The sequence below is a fragment of the Indicator indicator genome, chromosome 1, assembly GCF_027791375.1.
Source record: "Indicator indicator isolate 239-I01 chromosome 1, UM_Iind_1.1, whole genome shotgun sequence".
NCBI lineage: Eukaryota > Metazoa > Chordata > Aves > Piciformes > Indicatoridae > Indicator > Indicator indicator.
The window spans coordinates 108,123,168-108,148,598 of NC_072010.1; the positions used below are offsets into that span (position 1 = coordinate 108,123,168).

General features: G+C 37.1%; 1 protein-coding gene across 1 annotated transcript in view; it reads left to right on the forward strand.

Annotated features, from left to right (window-relative positions):
* NCAM2 (neural cell adhesion molecule 2) overlaps positions 1–25,431 on the forward strand; it is a 277,781-nt gene that overhangs the window by 125,587 nt on the left and 126,763 nt on the right. Inside the window, exons 3-7 of the mRNA XM_054393199.1 lie at positions 10,807–10,881; positions 11,582–11,788; positions 13,772–13,915; positions 17,847–17,984; positions 23,558–23,675. Of these exons, the coding sequence (XP_054249174.1) occupies positions 10,807–10,881; positions 11,582–11,788; positions 13,772–13,915; positions 17,847–17,984; positions 23,558–23,675 (682 nt within the window). The remainder of the gene's footprint in view (positions 1–10,806; positions 10,882–11,581; positions 11,789–13,771; positions 13,916–17,846; positions 17,985–23,557; positions 23,676–25,431) is intronic.

Here is a 25,431-nt window from a genome sequence, read left to right on the forward strand (position 1 = left end):
TAATAAAAAAATAAAAATAATTTTAAAGAATAAAAATAAAATAAAAACAACAACAGAAAACAAACAACAACAAAAAACTGCTCAAAATTTTATGAAAAAAATTCCTGGTCTGCAGCCATTTAGGCTGGGCGCCTCCAAAATGAAGCCACGGAATTGAGCTTTCCAGTGTCTAAGAGTGTCCAGCCCAGTGGGTGGATACAGGAAATAGTGTATTTCTACCCATAAATCCTGCACTTTTATAAACCTGGCTGCAAAGTTACTGTCTTTCTCCTTCTTCCCTCTGCTCCTGAGGGAGAGAGATGCCCTCTTATCTGGTAACAATGGGGAAGTATCACAAGCCTCTTTGGCCTGAGTAACTTTTTTCTTCCCTGTGTAATCATGGCCTGTTCAGGCCTAATGGCAGGGTCAAAAGGGGGGGCAGTTCAGGCCTGGCCAGCCTAAAACCAGCCTAGCAATGAGGGGGAAGAAAGAGCCCTGGGGTTTGGGGTGAACCCCAGGTGGGGAGAGGGGAAGGGCAGAAGCTTTTGGTCTGGTGTAAAGGAACTTGTGTGTATAGACTGAGGATTACTTTGAACTGTATGTGCTTTGCTATGCACACCACTATGCTTTGTAGTTGTGTAGTATAGGATTTGTTTTTCCATTTAAACTTTCCATGACTATCCAATCCATTTGTGTGAGCGTTATTCTTTTGCCTCTTTGGGAGCAATAGAGCAATCTGTCCCGCTCTAAACTAGGACAATGGTCTTTATCACTTTTTGATAGTTTATTCCCTGGTTCCAAAGGTTGACAATTTCAGTACTCAGAAAGTGGAGATGAGTGTGTTTATGACAAGTCATCAGCATCTTGAAGTCTTTGCCAGGAGCTCAGTGCTTGAAGTGGGAGTTCATCCTCCTATGTCAAAAGAAGCATGAAGTCATCATAGAATCATAAAGTGGTCCAGGCCAGAAGGGACCTCCAAAGGTCATCTAGTCCGACCTCCTCACAGTCAGTAGGGACATCTCCAACTAGACCAGGCTGCCCAGGGCCTTGTCGAGCCTTACCTTGAATATCTCTAGGGTTGCCCACGTCCCTGGGCAACCTGTTCCAGTGTTCCACCACCCTCATAGTGAAGAACTTCTTTCTGATATCTAATCTAAATCTGCCTTTCTCTAGTTTGAAGCCATTGCCCCTTGTCCTGTCACTGCAGGCATTTGTAAACAGTTTCTCTCCATCCTTCCTGTAGGCCCCCTTCAGGTAGTGGAAGGCTGCTATTAGGTCTCTTCAGAGCCTCCTCTGCTGAACAGCCCCAGCTCCCTCAGCCTGTCCTTGTACCAGAGGTACTGCAACCCCCTGATCATTTTCGTGGCCCTCCTCTGGACCCACTCCATCAGGTCCATGTCCTTCATATATTGAGGGCTTCAGACTTGGACACAGTAGTCCCAGGTGAGGTCTCACCAGAACAGAGTAAAATGGTAGAATCATGTCTCTGGATCTCCTGGCAACTCATCTTTTGATGCAGCCCAGGATGAGATTGGCCATCTAGGATAAAAGCGCACACTACCTGCTCATGTCCATCTTCTCATCCATCAGGACTCCAAGTCCTGCTACTTTCTAGCACCTCATTCCCCAGTGTATTGATAGCAAGGATTGTTCTGGCACAGGTGCAGAACCCTGCACTTGCTCTTGTTGCACCTCATGAGGTTCACCTGGGCCCACCTCTCCAGCTTGTCCAGGTCCCTCTGGAAGAGATCCTGTCCTTCTGGCATATCGACAGCACCACACATTTTGGTGTCATCTGCAAACCTGCTGATGGTGCAATCAATCCCACTGTCTATGTCTTTGATAAAATATTAAACAGTATAGGTCCCAGTGCAGACTCCTGAGGGACACCACTTATCACTGCTCTCCATCTGGACTTCCAGCCATTGAGCACTACCCTCTGGATGCAACCATCCATCCAGTTCCTTATCCACTGAGCAGCCCACCCATCAAATCCATATCTCTTCAACTTGGCAAGCAGGACGTTGTTGGGGACCATGTCAGAGGCCTTGCAGAAGTCCAGACAGATCACATCCATAGGTCATCCCTTACCTACTGACATAGTCACTTTGTCATAGAAAGCCACAAGGTTAGTCAGGCAGGGCCTGCCCCTAATAAAGCCGTGCTGGCTTTCTCGAATCACCTCCCTGTCCTTGTGCCTTAGCAGGGTGTCTTGGAGGATGTGTTCCTTGATATTCCCAGGCACGGAGGTGAGGTTGACAGATCAGTAGTTTCTAGGGTCCTCCTTTCTACCCTTTTTAAAAAGTGGGTGTGATGTTTCCTTTCTTCCAGTCCCCAGGGACCTCACCTGACTGCCAGGACTTCTCAAATACCATGGAGAGTGGTCTGGAAACCACATCAGTATCTATCTATAAAACATATGTAGTCAACAGTATGGTATCCATAAATATGCAGATATTGCAGCTCTATGTGTGTGATCATCATCACATGATTTGTTTCTTAATAAGTTGATGAGTCAGTGTTTTGCACTTTAACGAATAGAATTTCATAGGTTGCATATTTCATAGAAGAGTTTATTTAGAATATTGTAATTGATTATTTTTGCTAGCAAGATGGAGAAAAGAAGAGAAACTAACATTATTTAAAGCAGGAAGGCAAGAGGAACTATAAATTTAAAAAAAATTCTAGAACTGGAGATTAGGTGAGAAACAATATTGGTACACAAAATTATTTGATAGATTGTGTTTGGGGATTTGGTAGTGGAGGTACAAACACAATCCTAATTAATATTCCTTTCATTCTGAAATTAATTATCATGAAATGTATGTCTTGCTTGTTGTAGCAAATACAAATTCTGTTTATTCCTTGTGTATTCTAAAATGACATAGGAAAAAATCCCACGTCTTATGACACTCCATCTTTAAAAAGTATAGTTGACAGGCATATCTGGGAATTGCAATTCAACCTTCTGAAATTCTGTCTTGATGGTATGTCAGATGGGAAGCCTTAATGAATGAAAATGATCTGGTTGAGCATTGTGCTTCAGTTAAAAACTGATTATAGTATTCCATAAAATTAGGAGATAATGAAGGAAGGGAACAAGAAATTATTCTTTACATTGTTTTGCTCAGAGTAGGAGTAGGAAGAAATGCTCAGTGAAAGAATCTGGCACCAACTGAAGGAGTTCTTTTTATGAAAAGTATAATTAAATAATGTAATCAATTGTCAACAGCTGTTGAGGAAGCCAAAAGTTTAAGGGCTTAGATGGTACTGAAGATGCTGTAACAGGATGGATGTTAAAACATCTTTGCATGCCAGCATTTGGAGTGGGGAAAACAAAAACAAACAACAACAAACAAAAAAAAAAGCAAAATCTTGTACTGATTTCTTGAATTCTCTTTTTCACTTCTCTAAGAACTGCAGTACCTGCTAGTTAGACCTCTGACCTGACCTGTTGTACAGGTTTTGATTTGAAATTCAGAGTTCATTTGTGCTTACATATTGAAAGTACTTCTTTAAGCTTGCTACAACTTGAGCAGTAAAATATTTAACCAGAGGAATTCTGGCAGCCTTAATAAATATGTATTTAATGCCATGAAAATACTGGGTTTTTTAAAGTTTATAATTGTCTGGTACACTAGAATATTTGCTTATTAATTCTTCAGGCTAATTTCACATTAATTGCAACCTCATTTACTCTCAAATTAGAAAGTTTTCAAAGCAATCCTTTGAGAGGAAATTAGTTTCCTAAATCAAGATAATTAAAGATGGGAACTTGCTAGTACCTATACAATAGCATTTAAAGATCAAAGAACATAGAGGTTAAAAGAAAGAGCTGTAAAAGCTGGTCTGATTTCTTATGATCTCTGACAGTGTCACTTATTTATAAGCATTTCCTTGAACTTTTAATTTTTTGAAACAGAAAGAATATTTACACCAGAGATGTTTTTATAATTCAGACAGGGTTTATGAGGCTGTTCTGACATTTTTCCACAAATCAAAAAGAATGACTATATTAACAGCAACAATTTAACATTTTTTATAATACCTTAATAGACTGTTGTCCTTTGAGGTAGATTAACTAGTTTTAAAAGTTTTTTTTCTTGGTCAATAATACTTCTAGTACCAGGTGATAATAATGTCTATTCTTTGCCTATTTTTAGTATTTAAGTTTTGAAGTTCCAGGTCATTGTCACAAAATTTTGCAAGCATTTATCTCATTTCAAGTAAATTGATGTAGTGAAGATATTTGAAACAAAAACTATTCAAGATTGTGAATCTTTTTTCAATCCTGATTTATAATTCTAGACCTACATAGTTCTCATTATTGTAATTCTACTTCTTAAATTATATGGTTCCTCCTCATTAACACTAGAAGAGTGCTTTAGAGACATATTTCCCAGGTATCAGTTCGTACCATGTTTTAATGAATACTATGGAATGATCCCAAAGCAAGCAAACTGGCTTCTTTTCAGTTCAAATGATCTGAAATATAGATTCCTGAAATACACGTAAGAAACCCTTGCTTGCTGAAGGCCTTTCAGTTCAGAACAGCCGAGTACTAGCCTAAAATACAATTTCTCAAATGTGCAAATCCCAAAAGTTTTCTATCATGCTACACTACTAACTAATGGAAATGGGCAAGGAACTCGCCCCTGCCAGCATTCTCCAGTTAGGAAGTCAAGGCTGCACATTTGTATCTATAGGTAAGTCCGTTACTAATGAATCTAAACACTCTGCTTCAGGAGACCCAGGGAAAACTTTGAATTTGAGTGTACAAATTATACACTTCTGTCAATATCTCATAAATACTATTATTTTTATCCAAAACTGAACAGAAAATTTAATTGTTGAGAAACTTAAAATTCACTCCATTCTACTTGTTTATCAAACTCCAAAGTCCACGTCTTTTACTTTCAGAAAAATCTTTCTTGCCAAAAGCAGACTGTAAGTGAATAAAGTTAGATATCTTGGTTTTCTATTTTTTAAAAAATGTGGGTATATTTTTTAATCTTGATTTTCTGTGATAATATTTAAATATTTACATCATTATCCCATCTCTTAAGTTCTGAGAGAAATATCAGCCTACCTGGAAATCTCACAATAAATATAATTTGCTTGAGGTTTTCGTTTTTGGTGGGTTTTTTTTGGTTGTTTGGTTGGCTTTGGTTGTTTTGGGTTTTTGTTTTGGTTGTTTTTGAGGAGGGGGAAGGCTGGAGAGGGCAGGAGTGGGTAGCTGGTTGATACAAGTCTTGTGGCTAAAGCTATAAGAAGTGGACTTTAAGCGATGTGCTTTTTTTATAGTTGTATGTGATCTGTACTCGGATATTAATAACTTTTTTTTTCTGCTGCAAGTGTCATAGAAAAGAATATTTAACATGATCTTCTGACTATGTTTGAGTATTTGTGACATTGTTGCACAAAACTAGATCGTGTTAGTTCTCTTGCATTGTGCATTTTATCCTTAAAACATCTGTTATGCCTCAGAAGGCGGTTTGAACTTTTAGCTCTTCTCATCAGGGAAAATGACACTTCAACAGATGAAGGAAATTAATTCATGATGACACAATGATTGTTTTGTCTAAATAAAAATAAAACATTCTGTATTCCATAAGACAGAAATTCAGCAAGGAATCCATAATGATTCAAATAAAAGCCTAAAACTTTATATCAGAACTGTGTTTCCTACTGAAAAATCCAAATTAATGCTAATATGATGAAATGGAAACTTCAGTTATATTGAACTACTTAATTAATCATGAAACTTGATGTCAAGCAATTAAAAATGTAACTAGCATCTCTCAGTACTGCCATGCACTGGAGAAGTGATGCTTTATGATTTAGAAGTAGCCTACCCACTACAAAGCTGAAAAACAAGCAGGCTAGATTTTTCCTTATTGGCTTTGTAGATGCAATTAGTCTTTCAGATCTTTCTGCAAAGCAAAATGCAGACAAGCATTCAAGGCATTGAATGGAAGACAGGCTATTTTTAGTATAGCATTTAAAAGCAGAATAAAGCACACTATTTGGTGTTTCAAAGTATATTAAAACTAGAAAATACTAAAATTTTAAGGGAGAATCTATTTTTGCAAGAATTGTGTTAATGTAATTTTCATTCAAAGCCCATCGTCATTTATCTAGGAATCAGTGGATTTAAATGTAACATTCTCAGAAGCCTACATAATAAAGGGGGGAAAGATTAACTGAGTTGAATAGTTGTTCTGGTATTGAATTTGATACCAATTAAAAACTTACTAATTTCTTAATGTGAAAGAACAATTAAGCTAGGTTTTTTAAAGCATATTAAAGATTAAATACTAGTGTAATAATTTACTCAATATAAAAACACATTGCCCAAGTTTACTTACTGCATGAAGTCAAAGCATATAAAAAAGTATAACTATAGTCCGAGAACATAGGCTAATCAGAACTTGAAACTTCAAAAAGAGTGCAGTCCTCTCAGTTAGGTATTGCAGTTTGCTTTTTTTTTCTTCTTAGAAAAGCCTTGTCAAAGCTATCCAAATTAGCTTCTGTAGCTATTACTTCTCTCTCTAGTTCCATGTTGATTGCAAGCTATGCTTTGTTCTGTCTTCATAGCTGTGTCCTTTCCTTTTAACTGCCTTCACATGACCCTCTCTCTTTCAGTGTATTTGTGGCACCAGCAGATTTAGAATGACCCCCTCCACAGCTTAACACTGCCATCTCATTTCTCAAAAGTTGTAAAAAAAAATATTGTAAAATTCATTCAGATCTATTGATGTAGCACAAAACTATTCAACTACATTGAGCCAAATTTACATAGTTGAAATTAGGATAGAATACAGTGTTTCCTTTTTTCATATCTGCTTGGTGTCATACTTTTCAAATTTACGTAGATGAAAGTAGGATAGAGTACAGTACGTTTCCTGTTTTCATATCTGCTTGGTGTCATACTCTTCAAACAGGAGGAAGCTTTTCAGGCTTTTGAAGTGTTTGGCTGTTTTTTACGAAATGGAATTATCGAGAAGTCGCTGAATGGAGTTACTAGTTGGAGCAGAGATTTACCCACTATTTTTCAGATTTTATTAAAATATTCTTATCTTTTCCTTTTTAGTATCTTATATGTATTTTAAATACATATTTGTATTGTATATGCATTTAACATGTTTTAATGTATTGCTAAGAGACGATGGAACTACATATGTGAGTGTCTTGGTGGTGTTCTAAGCTCTCACTGGTGACACTTCACTCTTGCATTAAGTTCTCATCTGTGTATGCAGGGCTATGACAGCTTTGTGATGCTTGTTCTGAAATGTGAAGGTTGCTAATGTAAATGGAACTGAAGTCAATTAGTCCACTAAGTGTTATGAATACAGTCATCTGTCTACATATTTAAAAGAACAAATGGACCTCTTGTAACTATTCTTACTTATCTTCGCAAGTGATTTTTAAACCCATTAAAGGAATAATTCAGCAGAATCCTCTTAGTGTAATACAACTGACAATAATTCTTTTATAATTATGAGGTTCCAAAGGGAGGGGATTGGTTAAATCACCAAGCGCTGATAGTGGGGATTTTTGCTATGAAATTACCCATGGACTGAAGACTTGAGTGAAGCCCTGACTGACTTGACTTTTTCCCAGAACAGCTATAATTCAGTAGTGTTACACTCCACGGGGTTCTGTCTGAAGGGATCTCGTTTTGGTGTGTTTGTTTTTTGGTTTTTGGTTTTTTTTTTTTGGGGGGGGGGGTATGTTGGTTTTTTTAATTGTTGTTATCTGGTGTTTTTTGTTTGGTTTTTTTTTTGTTGTTTCGGTTGGGTATTTTTGTTCTGGGTTTTGGGTTTTTTTTGGTTTGGTATGGTTTGTTTTTTTCCTGTGTTTTTTTTTTTCTGGTTGTTTTGTGGAGGTTTTTGTGGGCTTTTAAATTGCTTTTATTTAATTTGGGGTTTTTTGGTTGTTTTGTTTTTTGTCTTTTAAACAACTAGTTAGTCACAATTCTTGGAAACAGGCAGTATTTTTTCAGATCTATCAAAAATCTACTATTCATTTCTGGACACAGCCTGTACTTCAGTTTTTGGAACATCATCACTGACTTGATAAAATACACATTTTCCTCTATATTCAAAGAACTTCAGACCAGTCTGGTACAAACAACTCCCTTTTGTATTAATTCATCAGCACACAGCAATAACTTGAATTCTGTGTATTTTGCATACCATTTTCACAGAGTTTATAATAACCTAATTCATCTATGTAGTTCTTCCTGAGATAAATTTGTAAGTAGTAGAAAACTTTCTAGATGTGTTGTCTCTTTGCAATATTTTACTTCAAGTCATGAGTGAGCCTTCTCTTATTTTAACTCTGAACTATTTGCTTGACTGCCTAGTAAGTACAGATTATTAATCACTTGGGCAATATTTTTCGTTCTAGTTTGCATAAAGCTATATTTTTCTATTTGCATGAAGCATAACTAGGAAAACAACGAGGCTGGAAATATTGGACAAATGCTCTTCTATTTTTCTATTTTGTAAATATTAAAATACAGTATGTAGAAAATACGATTTCCTTTTGGTTTCAGAGATGTGTCTGGCATGTCTCCTCAGAGTTCATGACTGAACTTATGCTAAGAATTTCAAAATGGTGTTTGACCCTTTGCCAAAACTGTGTTCAGGTCTCAAGTATCTATTTTGTCAATGAAGGAAAAATATTCTCTAACTTTACTTTTCCTCTCTTTTTTTAATCTTTATTTCTTACGTTCTACCTGACATTTATGACTTCATCTTGTATTTAAATAGTTCAACATCAGTGAAATTGTCCTTGAAGCAATACTGTGGAAATGCTAGCATACTTATTTCTGAAGCAACTCTACAACACTACAAACTCTATAAAAAAATATAGTACCAGACAAGTGGTGGTACAGGACCTAAAAAGTGAGTCTATGATTTGAAATAAACATCCAAGCTCTGATCTTAAAATTGCCCAACCTATGATTTTGTTAGTACCTTATTTTCAAATCAGCAGATATATATCAATGATAAGTGAATCTTACCCTGACACGTAAATAAAGAAGTGAGGCTTTGAATAGACTCCTGGATGATTTATAACTCCTTGATGCTTATTACAACAAAAACAAATCTTTGAAGTTCATTTCCTTTCCTACACTTAAGCTTGCCCTTTGCATCTGCTATAACAGACCTAAAAACCTTAGATAGGAATGATCTTGTCAATCTCTTTCTCTGTCAGTGCTGTGTATATGTCCTAAAGGAGCCTTTGCTGTTTGCCTTGGTACTGTAATGAGAATGGTACCGGCACCTGCTGTGATACGAGATTCAGCATTTTTAGAGATCCCTCGGCTTTATACCAAACGTGATGCATATGTAGTGGAATTACCTAGTTGATCAGTTCAGGGTAACCTGAAGTGTCTGCTCCTACCTGCAGGTGTAGTCTTTTGCTCTGCACCCTGATACAGTACATAAGGTTTCGCAATAACCTTGATCTTCATACCAGTCCTTGGTACTAACTAGAAACATTGAACATTATCACTACTAGAAGCAGACACTGTATGCGAAAACATGCTGTTAACTTCAGAAAGTGTAGTTACTTAAAAGGGACTGAGATAAAAAGTAAAATCACTGAGCAGAGAATTAGTTCTTTTCCAGTTCAAACCATGGCAACCCCCAGATTTTTGAAACCGTATTTTTTAAACTTAAGGTACACCTCAGTTCTCTGCATCATGAAAAGGTTTCCTTACACTCAGCCTGATCCTCTCCTGTTTCAACTTGTCTTTCACCTCTCTACCATACAAAACTATGAAGGGCCTTGCTGCATCATCTTAATGAGTTTCCTATAGGTGTGAGTGGGTGACTGTTAGGTTTCCCTGCAGGTTGCTCTTCTGTGGATTGAACAAGCCTAGCTCTCTTCAGCCTCTCTTATGGTTGTGTGACTACCAGCATGTTATTCCCTCCCAGGTGCAGAACTTAGCATTTATTCTTATTGAATAGTATGGTGTTCCTGAAGAGATTTTTTTTTCTAGTGTCTCTGGGTCAATGACCTCTTTCATGTAACTGATGAAGTTGTTAGATAGGACAGATACCAGGACAGAACCATACAGTACCCTACTTTTTACTGGTCTCCAGGTAGAGAATGGCCCATTAGCCACTGCCCTCTAAGCCTAAATATCCAGCTAAATTTTTATTTTTTACCAGCCTGGCTGTTTACTCATCCGGATTGTAGGATTCTAACTTGATATGGTGGGATCTTCTTCCCTGTGTCCTGCAGTGGAATTGGCTGTGTCTGTCACAGAACCCCTGATCTCCCTCCTACAGTCACCTCTGTAACTATCCCCTGCTACCAAACCCTTGCTGTGTACACCCAATATGCTCGAATACAAAAATAGTGTGGGAGGCAGTGTCCAAAGATTTGATAAAATTGAGGTAATTTCCACCCACTGTTCTTCTCTCATCCACAAAGCTAATCATTTTATCCTGTAAGGCCATGGGCCTGGTCAGGCATGATTAACCCTTGGTCAGCCTACGCTGACTGTTGCCACTTACCTTATTCTCACTGAGTTTTTTGTTTTATAGTTGTGTTTATTTCTATCCTTTTTTTTCTTAAATTTTATCCTCAGTTTTAGGGTGTCAGACTATCCTTCCTGTAGCATCTTCTCTTTAATTTGATTGTTTTCCCCAGTTCTACATATACTCAAATTCAGAAGATACAGTGCTTACCTGAAACTTTTTAGATTTGTTGACTAGGTTCTGTGGTGAGAAAATACAAAACATGAAAATACAAAATTTAAATTAAAAAATGCCAAAACGTATTCGTAACCTATTTTATATTTTTCAGCTCTACTTCAGGTTACAATTTCACTCAGCAAAGTTGAGCTCAGCGTGGGTGAATCCAAATTCTTCACATGCACAGGTATGTGTTCATTTTACTTACAGGGATATGTATTTTTGTTAGATTTTGAACCTTCTACATAACTAGAAACTGAATAGTTGATCTTCACTGTCTTCACCTTGCTAATCAGATTCTGAATCGCTCAGGTTGAATGATACATACTGGTACAGGTAGTTTATATCTGCTAGGATAATTCTTTAGTTTAAATATTTTCACATATCTAAAGAGTTACATAAACTACTAGTCTAAGTTGTATTATCCTCTCCAACCTAATGAGACAGTCCAAGAGTCTTTTCTGGTGAGGAAGATAATCATTCAGGAAAAGAATGCATTTGCAGCTGTCTAATGTGGATCGTTGATCTTGCTGAGTTGCCATCTTCTGCTGGCAATGACATGACCTGACTGAACTGATAACTGACTGGTGACTTGAGCTGTTTATACAGTGATTACTGAACACCCTGTTTCTTACTTTTAAGACTTTGTATCTTTCTTTGTTTTATTTCTTTTCTTCTTGAATCCATGAGCTATTAGTTATCCTGTCTCAACAACTCTCCATCTGCATGCAGTTTTGCCTTGCATGTCTTTCTACAGACTTTCTCACAAGTCTTGCAATTTAGCAATTCTCCAGTATTGTGTAGGCATTATGTATTGGGTCAGCATACATGTTGCATAATGTCATTCTGAACTTCTAATGTTGGACTGGTTTTTATGTTTTTTGTAGCCATTGGTGAGCCTGACAGCATAGATTGGTACAATCCACAAGGAGAGAAGATTGTTTCTAGTCAAAGAGTGGTTGTTCAGAAAGAAGGTGTTCGATCACGTCTAACCATTTACAATGCAGATATAGAAGATGCTGGTATATACCGGTGTCAAGCAACAGATGCTAAAGGACAAACTCAGGAAGCTACTGTTGTTTTGGAAATCTATCGTAAGTTAAATATTACCAATTAACAAATGAAAGATTATGTTTTAAAGGCCACTGTGGTTGAGAAAATAAAGCTATAAAATATGTTTCAAAGTTCTGAAATTTATCTTCCAAATATTTGCATCTCCTACAGTTTAGTTAATAGATAGTATGATGAAGGTTTAAATGAAATGGATGGCTGCTTTGTAATATTGTAGATGACTTTTCTTTTGTATTTTAGAATGCCATCTTATGAGAGTGCACTGTATGGTTCCCATGGAAAACAGGAAATTTGAGAAAAATGTATATAAAGCTAAATAACTTTATACTATATTCTTTAACTCAATCAAAAATACCTAAAAGTAATACATTAAACAAACACACAGTGACACTATAATGCAAGATATTCGTCAGTAAAAGGGTAGGACATATGCCAACAGCCTTTCAGATGAGCCATTCTCTAATTTCATTGAAGAATAGTTTTTTAAGATTCATCTAAAAAATGTTTGTAGATGAGCTGAGCACAAAGGAATTCCAATGAGACAGAAAATAAGGAGTAGAATCATAAAGCGCTGCTTCTGAAAGATACGGGTAACTCAGACACCAGGAGACATATATTAAAACAAAATTCTATTGAAAAGACCACCATTAAAATGGTAGTAGCAGTTGCCAGCAATTTTATGATGTTTTGAAAGCTAGTGTTTCAAAGGATTTCAAGTTTTGTGGAATTCATTTGGATACTTAAAACTGCTAGTCACTCTATTAGCAGACTGCTGAGCAAGGTTGAAATCTTTTGAAATGTTTGCATGCAGTAATTTTAATAATTCTGAGGTTAGATAAACCTGAACACCTACACAATAAAAGTGAAGGTTTGTGGGAACTTGCAAAAAATGTCATTATTCATGTATATGATGCACTGTAAGGAAAAAGCAGGATACACTGTACTCCTAGGATGTAGTTCAGTACTCACTAATGTTTTTCTTCAGCCTTACATGTGATCAAGTACTTCAAACATTTCATACAAATACTTTGTAAAAATATCTGAGAGTTATGTATAGCAAAAGTGCTCTCCCTCTGCTGTGATACCTGTGTGGATTGTTTGAGCCTGTGCTCATATCAATACAAAAAGGTAGAGATGGAATTGCATCTCTGACTTATGTTCTGCAAAGTGTCCTCTGAAATATAACTGGCAGTCTTTGATCCTAGAGAACATATGTTGGCTTGTTTCTTCTGTGTGCAAGAAATCCTTCAAGAACTTTTGTCAGTCAGTCAGTTTCTACATTAGTTCTTGCTTGGGATTAATGGCATCTAGGATTCCTAAGACTAAATTCTAATAATACTGAACTTATTCAACCCACTAATAAAACTAAGTATCAAGTTTGGCTATTTGGGGCTAGATGCTCATCAGGCCTAAAAATCTTGTTATTTCCTAAAAACAAAGCTACAAATTCTTATTATTTAATAATATTGTGGGTTTTTTTTCAATATAGTTTCCCACCAGCTTTTAAGATTATGTGTTTTACTAGCTGCTGTTTTTCACATTCAATGAGACTAAAGGTCCACCTGTTCAGTAAGACTTATCCAAATAATTTTGGTTGGTTTGATAGAATGAAAACATGATGTTTTAATTTAATAATATGGGGAATAAAACGTACAAGAGAGTAAGTAGACTATTAACCCTAGGATATAAATCCCTGAAAATCTTGAATTTCAAAACTGGGCTCTGAAACATTGAAAACAAAGACAAATCTACATGTCAAATTTATATGAATTAAAACAAAGATTTTTTGTAATGTAAAATGATTGTAAAATCATTTCTACAAAGTGGAAGTCATGTGTCCAGGACCATCTGAGTCTAATCTGGGAAAACTGTATTATGGATATAATTCTTTATTATCACAATGTGAAGGTTTAAAAGTCATCTTTATCTGATTTGGTGTCACTTATAATTTTAATGCTAAGTGAACTGGAAGACACTTACAATATTCTGTTTTTTTCTTTTTTCAGAAAAACTCACTTTCCAAGACATAATATCTCCACAAGAGTTCAGGCAGGGAGAAAATGCAGAAGTTGTTTGTCGTGTTACTAGTTCACCTGCTCCCATTGTCAGCTGGTTGTATCGGAATGAAGAAGTCACAGCTACTGCTGACAGTTAGTATTTTGGTAACTCTTTAAGTTTTATGTTCTAATTAATACTAAGTATTATTGTAAAAGAAGACTAATCAGATGATAATGGAAGATTTTTATTAGCCCATCAGCTTAATCAGAATCTAAAGTTTCTGTGGTCTATGAAGAATCTATATGTGGTTGTATCCTTCACATACCATTTTTTCCAACTAGGAATTTTGACTAGATCTAACATGAGGGTGCAAATGCTGAAAAGCTCCTTTCCAGGAGCTCTTCCTCAATTGCTGTGAATGGGGAGTTGAACACCTTTTTACAACATACATAAGTTTCACTGTCTACACAGCTGTGAAATTGTTGAAACACTACACTGACTTTGGTATACTTGCAGAGGAGATCAGAGGATCAGATCTATCTCAGAGAGATAGATAACTAGGCTTTTGCATTGTTGCAAGAGTTTACTTGTGTGAGTAATTTACCCTTTGAGTTAGAAGCTACTGGGGATATAGGTCATCTGCTTAGATCCATAACAACTAGACTGATAAAGTGAAGATGAATCTCATCTTCCCCATGTGCAAGTCCTGAGTCTGTAAAGAGACAACTGATTAGGCATATAGAATTTGTTTGATTTATCCCCTCAAAATCTTTGAACCTTTTTTTTAAGTGCTGTCTCAATAGTTATCTTTGATGTTATGGAAAACAGGACTTTCCACCTTTTCTGGAAATGTAGCTAACGTTGTTGAGGAACCAGCTTATCCACATTCTCATTAGTCTTTATCTCTGCATGTACTAAAACTCAAGTTGTAGTATTTGTGCTTAATGTTCTTGTTATTTAGGAATTAAATATTATTTTTATTTCAAAATTAAAATTAAAAGTTATAGTTGGTCTTTTATGAAATCACACAGACAAATGTGGAGCTGTTGCTGGGGAAAAAGAAAAACAAGCTTGTTTGATGTTTCTGGATTTAGTCTTAGGCTCCTCTCCAAACTCTTTCTTAATTGCTCAAGAAAGTAAATCCTATCCCTTCTGTCATCTAGATACAGAGAGAAAGAAGTAATAGCAAACTTCTACCCTCAGGAAAAAAATAAGTTGAAATTTTGGTTTATATAATTAAACATTGAACACAGGTGAAATGAAGATTTTGAAAAACTTAAACTGAACTCTCAAAACAAAACAAGAATTGACAATTAAGCAAAAAATTTTTTCAGTGACGCACCTGAGAGCCTGAAAATGTAAAACTGCCTTAAAGACCTTATCAACATTTTTTATTGCCTTTTAAGTTGTTTTACTAATCAATCTTGCTATTGTAGGATTAGCAAAAGAAATAAAACATGTTTCCTTTCTTTTTCAAAATCATACATTTAAAAAATTCTCATGTAAATTTCAATGCATAACCTTATCTATTTAGTCATTTTCTTTCACAGTGCTTACAATGTGAAAACATGCAATGATCGAAACCAGCTTTAATTTAAATAGCAGAATACTTTTCTTATGTTCTGGTCTTGAGTAGTATCCAAATAAGATCCCAGTCATGCTTGAGAGGAAGTGATGTTTTAAATCATAAAAAAATAGGACATTGTAAACTTTCTGAGTTTTGTTTATGTCTATATGAATTTATAATGCAGGTAGAAAAAGAGTATACTCAAAGTCTTACAGGTAAGAAGCCCAGGTCTCTGAGAATTGTGTGGCAACAAGAAATAAAAAGATTATATGATTTACGTGTGAAATGGTATTAGTGTTCAAGCATGACTTTAATAAAGCAGACATAATTAGTGTAAATGTGTTGAGGTTATTGATGTCCTGTAAACATCTATCAGGTGAAGCTTTTTAATTTCTGTCTTCATTTTCTGATAGAATTCTTGGTAATGAAACAGGACTCGCACAGCATAGAAAGCTGTTTTATTTGTAAATATGTATGTGCATATGTTCTTTGGATAGACTCATTGGTGTATAACTACATAAAAGCTTTCTTACCAAGTGTTTTTTATCACTGTTCTGGAATACCAGTGTTGTGGGAAATCTAGTGTGTTTTAAAAATCTAACAGAATCAAAAAATGAAAGCAAAGTGAAAAATGACACTTACTGAAAGGATGATGCTGGTTCAAACAGAGACACAACTGAACAACAAATATACAATTTCTTCAAAAACCACATGCAGTGAACTACAGGAAGTTGTTGTCCTCAAAAGAGCGCACTAATATTGACTAGTCATGGTGGGTTGACCTTGGCCAGCATCCAGGTACCCACCCAGCCACTCTTTCACTTACTCTCCTCCATGTGTTTGTCAGGTTGACCCTGGTTGGATGCCAGGTGCCCACCAAAGCCACTCTATCACACACAGCTGGACAGGAGAGAGAAAACAAAAGACTTGTGGGTTGAGGTGAGGACAGGGAGATTCCTCAGCAGTTATCCTCACAGACAAAACAGACTCAAGTTGGGGAGAAATTACTAATCAAATCAGAGAAGGATTATGAGAAATAAACCCAAATCTTAAAAACACCTTCCCCACCCTATCCCCCTTTTCTCTAGTGGATGTGATGGACATTTCTGAAAGCTTGTCACCAAAGCCATTGCTGTAGCCCCTGTGCTACCAAAACCTTGCCATGCAAACCCAATGCAACAGGAGAGGGGGAGAAAATTAGAAGAAAAAGCTCATGGTTTGAGATAAAGACAGGGAGATTGTTCACAAATTACCAGCACTTTCTCAGTTTCATTCTTTCCTCACAGACTCCTCTACTTCCTCTACCTGAAGTAGTTCAGAGAGATGAGGAATGGGGCTTGTGATCAGTCTGTAACAGCTCCAGTGTGAATCCTTTCTATGGGCTGCAGCTGTTCAGGATAAATTTGCACCAGCATGGAGTCTTCCATGAACTGCAGTGTGGGTATCTGTTCCACTGTGCTCTGTCCTGGGCCTGCAAGGGTATCTCTGCTGCAGTGCATGGAACACCTCCTCCATTTACACCTTTCCTCATCTTGCTTCTTGCAAGGGTATTTCTCTCACTTTTTTTTCTCTTTCCTCCCTCCACAGTTTCTGCAGTGTTTTTTGCCCTTTCTTTTACACACTTTCTCCAAGGTATGGCCATTGTGGGCTACAGGGTTCAGCTGTGCCCTGCAGTGGGTCTGCTGACCTCATGGGAACCAGCTGTGCCTGGCACAGGGCAGCCCCATCCTCTCTGCAAACCGACCACCCCTGCAGCCCTCCTGCAATACCATCATGCCACAGGAACCAAATCTTCTAGTTCAGATTCAGTTTACTCTTGTGGATTATAATTTTGCTGCTGCATGTGCAGGAAAGTGTATGCACATTGGTTTAGAATCTGATTTTTTCCGTGAACTTAAGCTATTCAAAAAGTCTATTAAATTTCAGTTTATGATGGACTATGCAAAAGATAGAGAGGTTCATTGGATTATGTCTTCATAACCATTTCTGTGAAGTGTTAGACTATAGTGAGATACTTCATTGTCTGAGTAACAGTGAATGAGCAGAGTAACAGGAGGAAGGAAATAGAGCAAGCAGCTGAGAAAAGATTAAGTCCACTGCTGTAAAATGGGCACAAAGATGGTTAGATAGAGAAGGAAGAAGCATTTTCTTATTTTATTATAAATGTCTTGATTTATCTTTTTTTAATCCCTTTAATATTTTTGATATTTGTGTAGGTGTTCATGAATATTCCACTCATTTTGCAATAATTTATAAATTTAACTTACAGTTGATGACTCCTCGGAGTAAGTAGGAAGTTATGTATGGAAAAATTTAAATGGAGTTTTAGGAAATATATTTTGGAACTGAAAAAAAGCCCTAAATTTCTAGGCTGACATTTTCCTTGAAACTCAACAAATGTTTTGTCAATGAGCATTCTGATTGTATAAAGTGCATGAATATTACTAGTTCTAGTTAGCATTCCTCATGTTGTTTTTATTTATTAACAGCACTAAATCTCTTACTTGCCTTTCTAGGTCGATTTGCAGTACTAGCAAACAATAATCTGCAAATTCTTAACATCAATAAAAGTGATGAAGGAGTGTACAGATGTGAAGGGAGAGTGGAAGCCAGAGGAGAAATTGACTTTCGGGACATAATTGTTATTGTGAATGGTAAGGAGTAGAAGTTGTTGATTGATTTCTTGCATTACTCGATTATCATAGCCTATTTTAAAATATATCAGCTTTTAAATGTCATGATTAAACTGTTTAGTACAGCTGTCACATCTCTAGTATTGTCTTCCTATAAATGTAATCCTCCCGATGTTTGGGTTTTTTTTAATCTACTATATTGTATAGGTGGAATTCATTGCTTCACAAAATCTGTTCACAGAATATTGGCAATCACTGCAAGACTTGAGTTTCACATGATAATGTTCATTTTGTATTTTCCTGTATTTTGTCATTTACTGTTAAAAAGACAGCCTTGATTTTTTCATGGTTGCGTACATTTACTGCGCTTACATATTTTATTAACTGTCCCAACTTACAGGTACACTTTATTAAGACTATCATTATAACATAGATTTGTAACATTTCATGAGACATAAACTATGTAAAACATTTTCTGGAAAGTGGCATTATACATTATACTAATTTATTGCAAAACTCTAAGAAGGAATATGAACAAATTAAGACAATATGTAGCTCAACCTCTCTTAAATTTTTGTTGACCTGTTGAAAAATCTCTTCATGTATTGTCTAGAAAGGACACAGCTCATAAAGGGCAATTTTATGTATGCATTCTGTTTAATGTTAGTTTTTCAGTGAAACTACTTCCATCATGTTTGTTAGGTTCTGAGTTTTAAATTCCTTGTCCTTGACTGATCTTTCTCAGCAAATCCCAGTTTACAGATGTTGTTATGTAAGTTGAATTCTCAGTTAATTATAGGAGAAAGAGCAGAGTCTGCACAAGTATTATTTATTCTATATAGTCAAGCATCAATCTTGGAAGTAGAATTCTTTAAACTATTGTTAATTGCTTTTAATTGTAAACTATTGTTAATTGTTGTTGTTTCCAAACATTTAACCAGATTGTCAGGCTTTTGCACTAGCTCAGGGGTGAAATTCCAAAGATGTGACCACTGACCTAGGCACTCATAATTATCCAGTGTCGTGGCAGATCTTCAGGTGGTGAGATCTTGAGAAAGAACTGTATCACTCTGGACAAAACCTGGCATGTCAGTAAACAGCACAGCAACAACACTGATCTAAGCCATTTCCCTAATGTGACAAACAGAACCATGGAGAGTACACAGAGCACCCCAGCACCTTAGCCCCAGCTGCCCCTGGAAAGTGGATGCATCAACATAGCAAACATAACACAGGAAAAAGAAAACCCCAAAACTTATATAAAACTCTCTTAAAAAGCATCAAAGCTTAATCAAATCTTCTCATTATCTCACTTCTTTCACTCTTTTCATCTCCTGCCAAAACAGACTGTCTTGGTTAAGACAGCCTGCTTTTTGAGACATACATTTGGTGCCAAATTTGAACTGTCCTGGGTTAACACAGCCTGCTCTCACAACCCCCCCTCCCCACACAGATGAATAGGAAAGTAAACCAAAAAGAAACCTCTGGGTGGAGATAAGGAATTTAATGAGCTGATGTACTGCACAATTACCTTAGCTTATTTGCAGAAAAACACAGCAAAAGCAGAAGCAGCAACAGAAGCCAGCAATAAAATTGTTACCCCAACCCAAGCATGCAGCAGCCAGCAGAGCAGAAATGACCGACATCTCAAAAGCAGGAACCGGAAGAAGCAACCAGAACAGGAAGCCTTTCATGTTACAATCTGAACTACAAGTCCCATGATACTTTACTCCAGCCAGCACTTCAATTTTGAAGCTAGCGTGACAGCAGCATGGTGTTAAATATATTCATCAGCAGATTCAACTCAACCTATGACAGGTTTACAGCAGAAATAATGTTTTCAGGAGGAATATGGAGGCTGAGATTGTGGTAACTTTGCTGATGTATTTTGAAAGTAGCAGAATTCTCCATTTATGTTGTTTTTCTACTGCAAACAGTATACGAGTATGTTGCTTTCTAAATGTTGTCTTTATTATATAGCAAGAGTTGATATTGTTTTATTTTTGTATATATTTTTTTTCCAATGCTTATAAATACTTCGCTGAAAAACATAAGCAATAGTACAACTGTGTGAAATCCCAGATTCCCTTTGACAGGAATACTGACGAAGATTTAATTAAAAACAAACCCTGTCCTGACTGACCAGTGGAATGTCCACATCTCTTCAGTTCTGCTCCCTTGCTTCTAGAGACTGAAGTTCCTGAGGGCTGGTCTTAGGAGTGAAGACTGAGGCAAAGGCGGCATTCAGCAACTCTGCCATCTCTGCATCATCAGTTACCGTATCTCCCATCTCATTCAGCAGTGACCCCACCTTTTGCCTGCTTTTCCTTTTATCATTGATATATTTGAAAAAACTCTTCTTGTTCTCTTTCACCCCTCTGGCAAGATTCAGTTCCAGGAGGGCCTTGGCTTTCTGTGTTGCATCTCTGCATTCTCTGGCTGTATCTCTATAATCCTCCCAATTGACTAGTCCTTTTTGCCACATATTGTAAACCTCCTTTTTGGTTTTGAGTTTTACTAAGAGTCCCTTGCTTATCCATGCAGGTCTTCTGCTTGCCTTACTTGATACTTTTTTCAAGGGAATACATTTATCTTGATCTTGGAGGAGGTAATGTTTGAATATTAACCAGCTCTCTTAGCGCCCCCCCTTCCTTCAAGAGCCCTAATTCTTTCAAGAAGTGGAGAAAATGAAACCTTGGATTATACTGTGATTCTCATATTTGAGAAGAAGCGTTATTAAATTCTCTCTTGGGCCATTTTGGTCATAAATAAGTGATGTCTGCCCATATGAATGATACTTGCCTATAGAATACTTTCCTGGTGTGTATAGAGACAAAAAAAAAAAAAAAAGATTTAAGAACATGTTTCAAAAGTTCATTTTTTCTTTGCTCAGAATTAAGTAACTGTACCCATATTTAGGTACCTAAATTGGTAGAAGAAAGCTTCACAGTAGGTGAAGCAGCATGCGCAGGTGATGCTCCACTAAGTGGAAACTAATTGAACTGTTTAACTGAGGTATATGGAGGGATCTTACTATTTTCCTTATTAAAAATGACTTCCTAAAAAACTGAAATGAGATGACTGTATAGCTACACATAATGTCACAGAGATGTATTTCATTTTGAAGAGCAATTAGAGAAGACAATGGTGTCCATCTTGAAAATATTTCTTCGTTGTCTACTCCATCTGGATGCTAAGCTGGTTGTAATAGCATTGGCTAATTCACGTCTGGGACAGATATAAAGAACAGGAAGTACAGATGAAATGCAATACAAATTCTCTCTCTGCTAACTTACAAAAAAGAAGAAAATACTAAACTTAAAAAGGAAGCATTAAAATCTGGTTTCCTAGATCACTGGTGCACAAATTTAGAGGCTTGTTATCCTGGGGACGTGGTATTTCCATATCCACTCTGTAGCCCAGGCAATTTCAGATAGGAAGAAAGTGATATGTGAAACACACTTGATATAAAAAAAAAAAGTGGGAAAGCAACATAAGTAAATAGATGTTAGAAAACCTCTTTAGTCTTGGCTGGTTGTTCACTATGTTGGTTATTTGTTTATATTTTTGTAAAATGTTTTAAAAATTACTTGTGAACAGAAAACAGATTTACTCAGAAGTTATTAAAAGAAATCCTTAGAACAGAACACAAAGATAAATAGATCTTTACCCAGAAAGAATGCTGAGAGAAAATAATGTAAAAAATAAATTTAAAAAAACAGTTTGCAGTATTTCTTGGAAGACAATGGAACTTAAGTGATGTGCTGAACTGGGTTATAGTTTTGCAATTTTTACTTGTGAGGACTGAAGAAACTGTGACTTCTGGCAGAGAATTTTTTCATCCTCTCATGTTACTGAGTATATTTTCAGGTCTAGACAGTGGAATGCACCGCAAAATGGCTTAAAATATATTGAATGCCTTTTAAGTGACATATTTACATGGAAGATTGATAAACTGCTGTTGCTCAGCAGAGGGGTTTTGTATGCTAAGTAATGGCCCCTCCACTTTCAGATAAGAAAGAAGTGATCTGTGAAACACAGATTTCAGTGCACTATAAAAAGTATGAAAAGTGCATAACAACATTTACTCCTGATCATTGATAATTCTGGTAAATTACTTTTATTTGATATATTTAAGGTTCACAAGCTGGAAAGGCTTCTGAAGTAGAATACTAAACATAAAATGGTTGGTGCAGAGCAACTGAATTTGATTCTCCACAGTTTGTAAGAAATACCTTTGGAAGTGTAATGGCAAGCCAAAAGCAAATTCATTGGAAGTTGCCTGTTTCTCTTTTTCTTTAGTGAAAGTTAAAGCTGAAAAATGCAACCCTGAGTCACTCTGATGACAGGATGTTCTTGCTAACAGAGATCTATATTTTGTGAAGCTCTAATCTTCTTTTCCCTTCCTTATTGCCCTTTTCCTCCTGGGATTGTTTTTATTTGTTTATCTAGATAGCTAAAAGAAGCAGATTGAAGACAACTGTCTTCAAATTTTCTATATTAATAGAGATGTTAAATATCAGCCTGTGAGTTGTTCTGTCTTAAATATTATTGCTATTTTTTCTATTGGGTAGAAGTTCTCTGCAAACTGTTATAATCTTAGTAATAAGTATATCCCATCAAGAACAGATAAAATTCCCTCTCAGAACATGATTACTAGTTTTAGAAATGCAATTTCCAGAAGTATTCATTGGATTCTATCACAATTCACCTTTTGCAGCTGGTGATACTCCTGCCGAGGAAATATGCAGGAGTTCAGTAAAAAGCTTTATAATCAAGTGTGTAACAGGTTAACACACGCGAGTTAACCTGTCTGTTTCCCCCAACACAGGAGGGAGGGAAATGTAACACACACACACACAAAAAAAAGAAACTCTCCAGGTTGAGATAAAGAGTTGAGATAAATAGAGGTTTACTGAATAAATGAGGTTTTCAGGAAAAGCACAGCAGAAAGCAGCAAACAGAAGCAAGTGAGCGAAAAAAAAAAAAAAAAAACAAACCAAAAAGCCAGGGATCTTCTAACCCATCCCTCCTTTCTCCACTGCCATCCCAGTGGAAGAAAGCCAACACCCAAAACCTGGAACCCAAAAACTGGAACAGGAAGCCTCCCATGTTACAATCTGAACTTCAAGTCCCGTAATACTTTGCTCCAGCCATCACTTTCACTTTGAAGCTGGCCTGAGGCAGGATGGTTTTGAATAACAGCAGCAAATGTTCAATTTAACCCATGCGAAAAAGGGCTAGAGTTACATTTTTGTTTGAAATAATTAAAGTAGTGCCCATGATTACTCTATTGTGTCTTATACATGCTAAGTATAACTTCAGTCACAGTTCTGTAAGAAAATTGAAGAACTGGTAAGAAAGTTTATTTTTTTTTCTATGGCAGAAAAAAAGGGTTATAAATACCCTTATAATACTAAAATCTTTAAGAGAAGAAATACTAGTAATAGTAATTAATATTATAACTTAGTCTGTAAGTGTAACCATGAATTTCAATATTAGCAAAAGATCCTATCTCGTCCTTTACATTTATGTGTAAACATAGAAAATAACTTACTTATTCCATTAATGGGGCATAATGTTTTGTTTTTCAGTTCCGCCTGCAATTACCCTGCTACAGAAAACCTTTAATGCCACTGCAGATAGAGGAGAGGCATTAACTTTGTTCTGCAGAGCCACTGGATCACCTCCGCCTGAAATCAGTTGGTATAGGTAAGTTCAGTTAAGGTCTGCACTTTGAAGCATGTTCGTGCTGGTTTGAGGCCACACAGATCCTCTCTTGCCCTGAGAAGGACAAGAGAATGACACTCACACAAACAGATTGAAGAGTGATGAAAAGTTTAAATGGAAAAAGCAATTGGTGAAACTACAAAAAGCTACAAGCATAGTGGCAAAGAATCCCAAAGCATACAGAGTCCCTTACACAACACCCAAAGGCCTCCCAACTCTTCCCTTCTCCCCACCTGAGGGTATACCCAAAACCCTCAGGGCATTCCAAAGCCTTTCATTTGCAATGGCAGACTGCAGAAACAACACCTGTGTTTCCTGTGAGTAGGTAGATGATCTGCTCAGCTGAAAGAGCAGGTTGAAAAGCTGAGGGCTATAAGGGAGTGTGAGAGGGAGGGAGATTGGTGGAGCAAGACTGCCCTCCCTGCAACAGAAATAGAATAAACCACCAGATAGCACCCAGGATCAAGGGGCCCCAGTATCCTGCCCCTGTCAGGTGGAAGACAGAAGCCCAAATGAAAGGGGTGAGTGGAGGCAAGTTTATGTCCGTAGCAGAAGGCAAATGCCCTCCTTGCCCGCCTCACCTTCCTGTGAGGCCCTGCTGGAAGATGGCCAGTCTAATGGGGATGTGGATATATATATCCACATATATATATGTGGCAACTATACCAGAGGTCTTACCATGGTCAGATAGGCCTTCCAGCCATATAATAACCTCTTCCCCAAGAAAAGGGAAGAATGGCAGTTGTCAGAGACTCACTTCCAAAGGGAACAGAGGGCCTGATCATGGCTGTTTTTATAAGACAACAGGTGTAATCTCACGGCAGGAAAAGGATCCTAGGACAAGAATTGGCAGGGCCCATTCATAGAGCTTTAAACTACATTTGAAGGGGGATGGGCTTATAGCTGAATTTGCACGACTGGGGCAGTGTTCTAGTATTAATGAAGACCATAAAACCTCCCACCTCTCTAGGGTGGAATCAGCATGCTTAGCTCGCTCCCTGAAATGCCTGCACACCAACGTATACAATATGGGGAATAAAGAGGAAGAGATAGAAATCTGGTGGCAATTACAGAGATGTGGTGGGACAGCTCACATGACTGAAATGTGGTCCTGGATGACTATGTCCTTTTGAGGAAAGACAGGTCCACAAAGCAAGGTGGTGGAGCTGCTCTTTACATGAGACAGCAGCTAGAATGTATTGAGTTCTGTCCAGGGGCAGATGAGGAGTGAGTTGAGAGTTTGTGGATTTGAATTAAGAAGCAGGCTAGCATGGGTGCTATTGTGGTGGGTGTCTGTTACAGGCCACCTGATCAGAATGAGGAAGCCTTCTACATGTAGCTGATAGCAGCCTCACAATTAAAGGCCCTGGTTCTCATGGAGGATTTTAACTACTCAGATATTTGCTGGATGGCCTACTCAACCAGGCATTCACAGTCCAAGACATTCCTCCAGTGCATTGATGATAACTTCTTGATGCTAATGGTGGATGAGCCAATTAGGAGAGGAGTGCTGCTGGATCTTGTACTCACTAACAAGGAGGATCTGGCTGAAGCAATGAAGGTTGAGGGCAGCCTTTGCTGCAGGGACCATGAGATAATGGAGTTCAGAAACTTGTGTGGTAGGAACAGAATACCACTAGGATCTCAACCCTAGACTTCAGCAGGGCCAACTTTGACCTGAGGGAAATCCCATGGGACAGGGAACTACAAGGTAAAGGGGACAAAGATAACTGGTTAA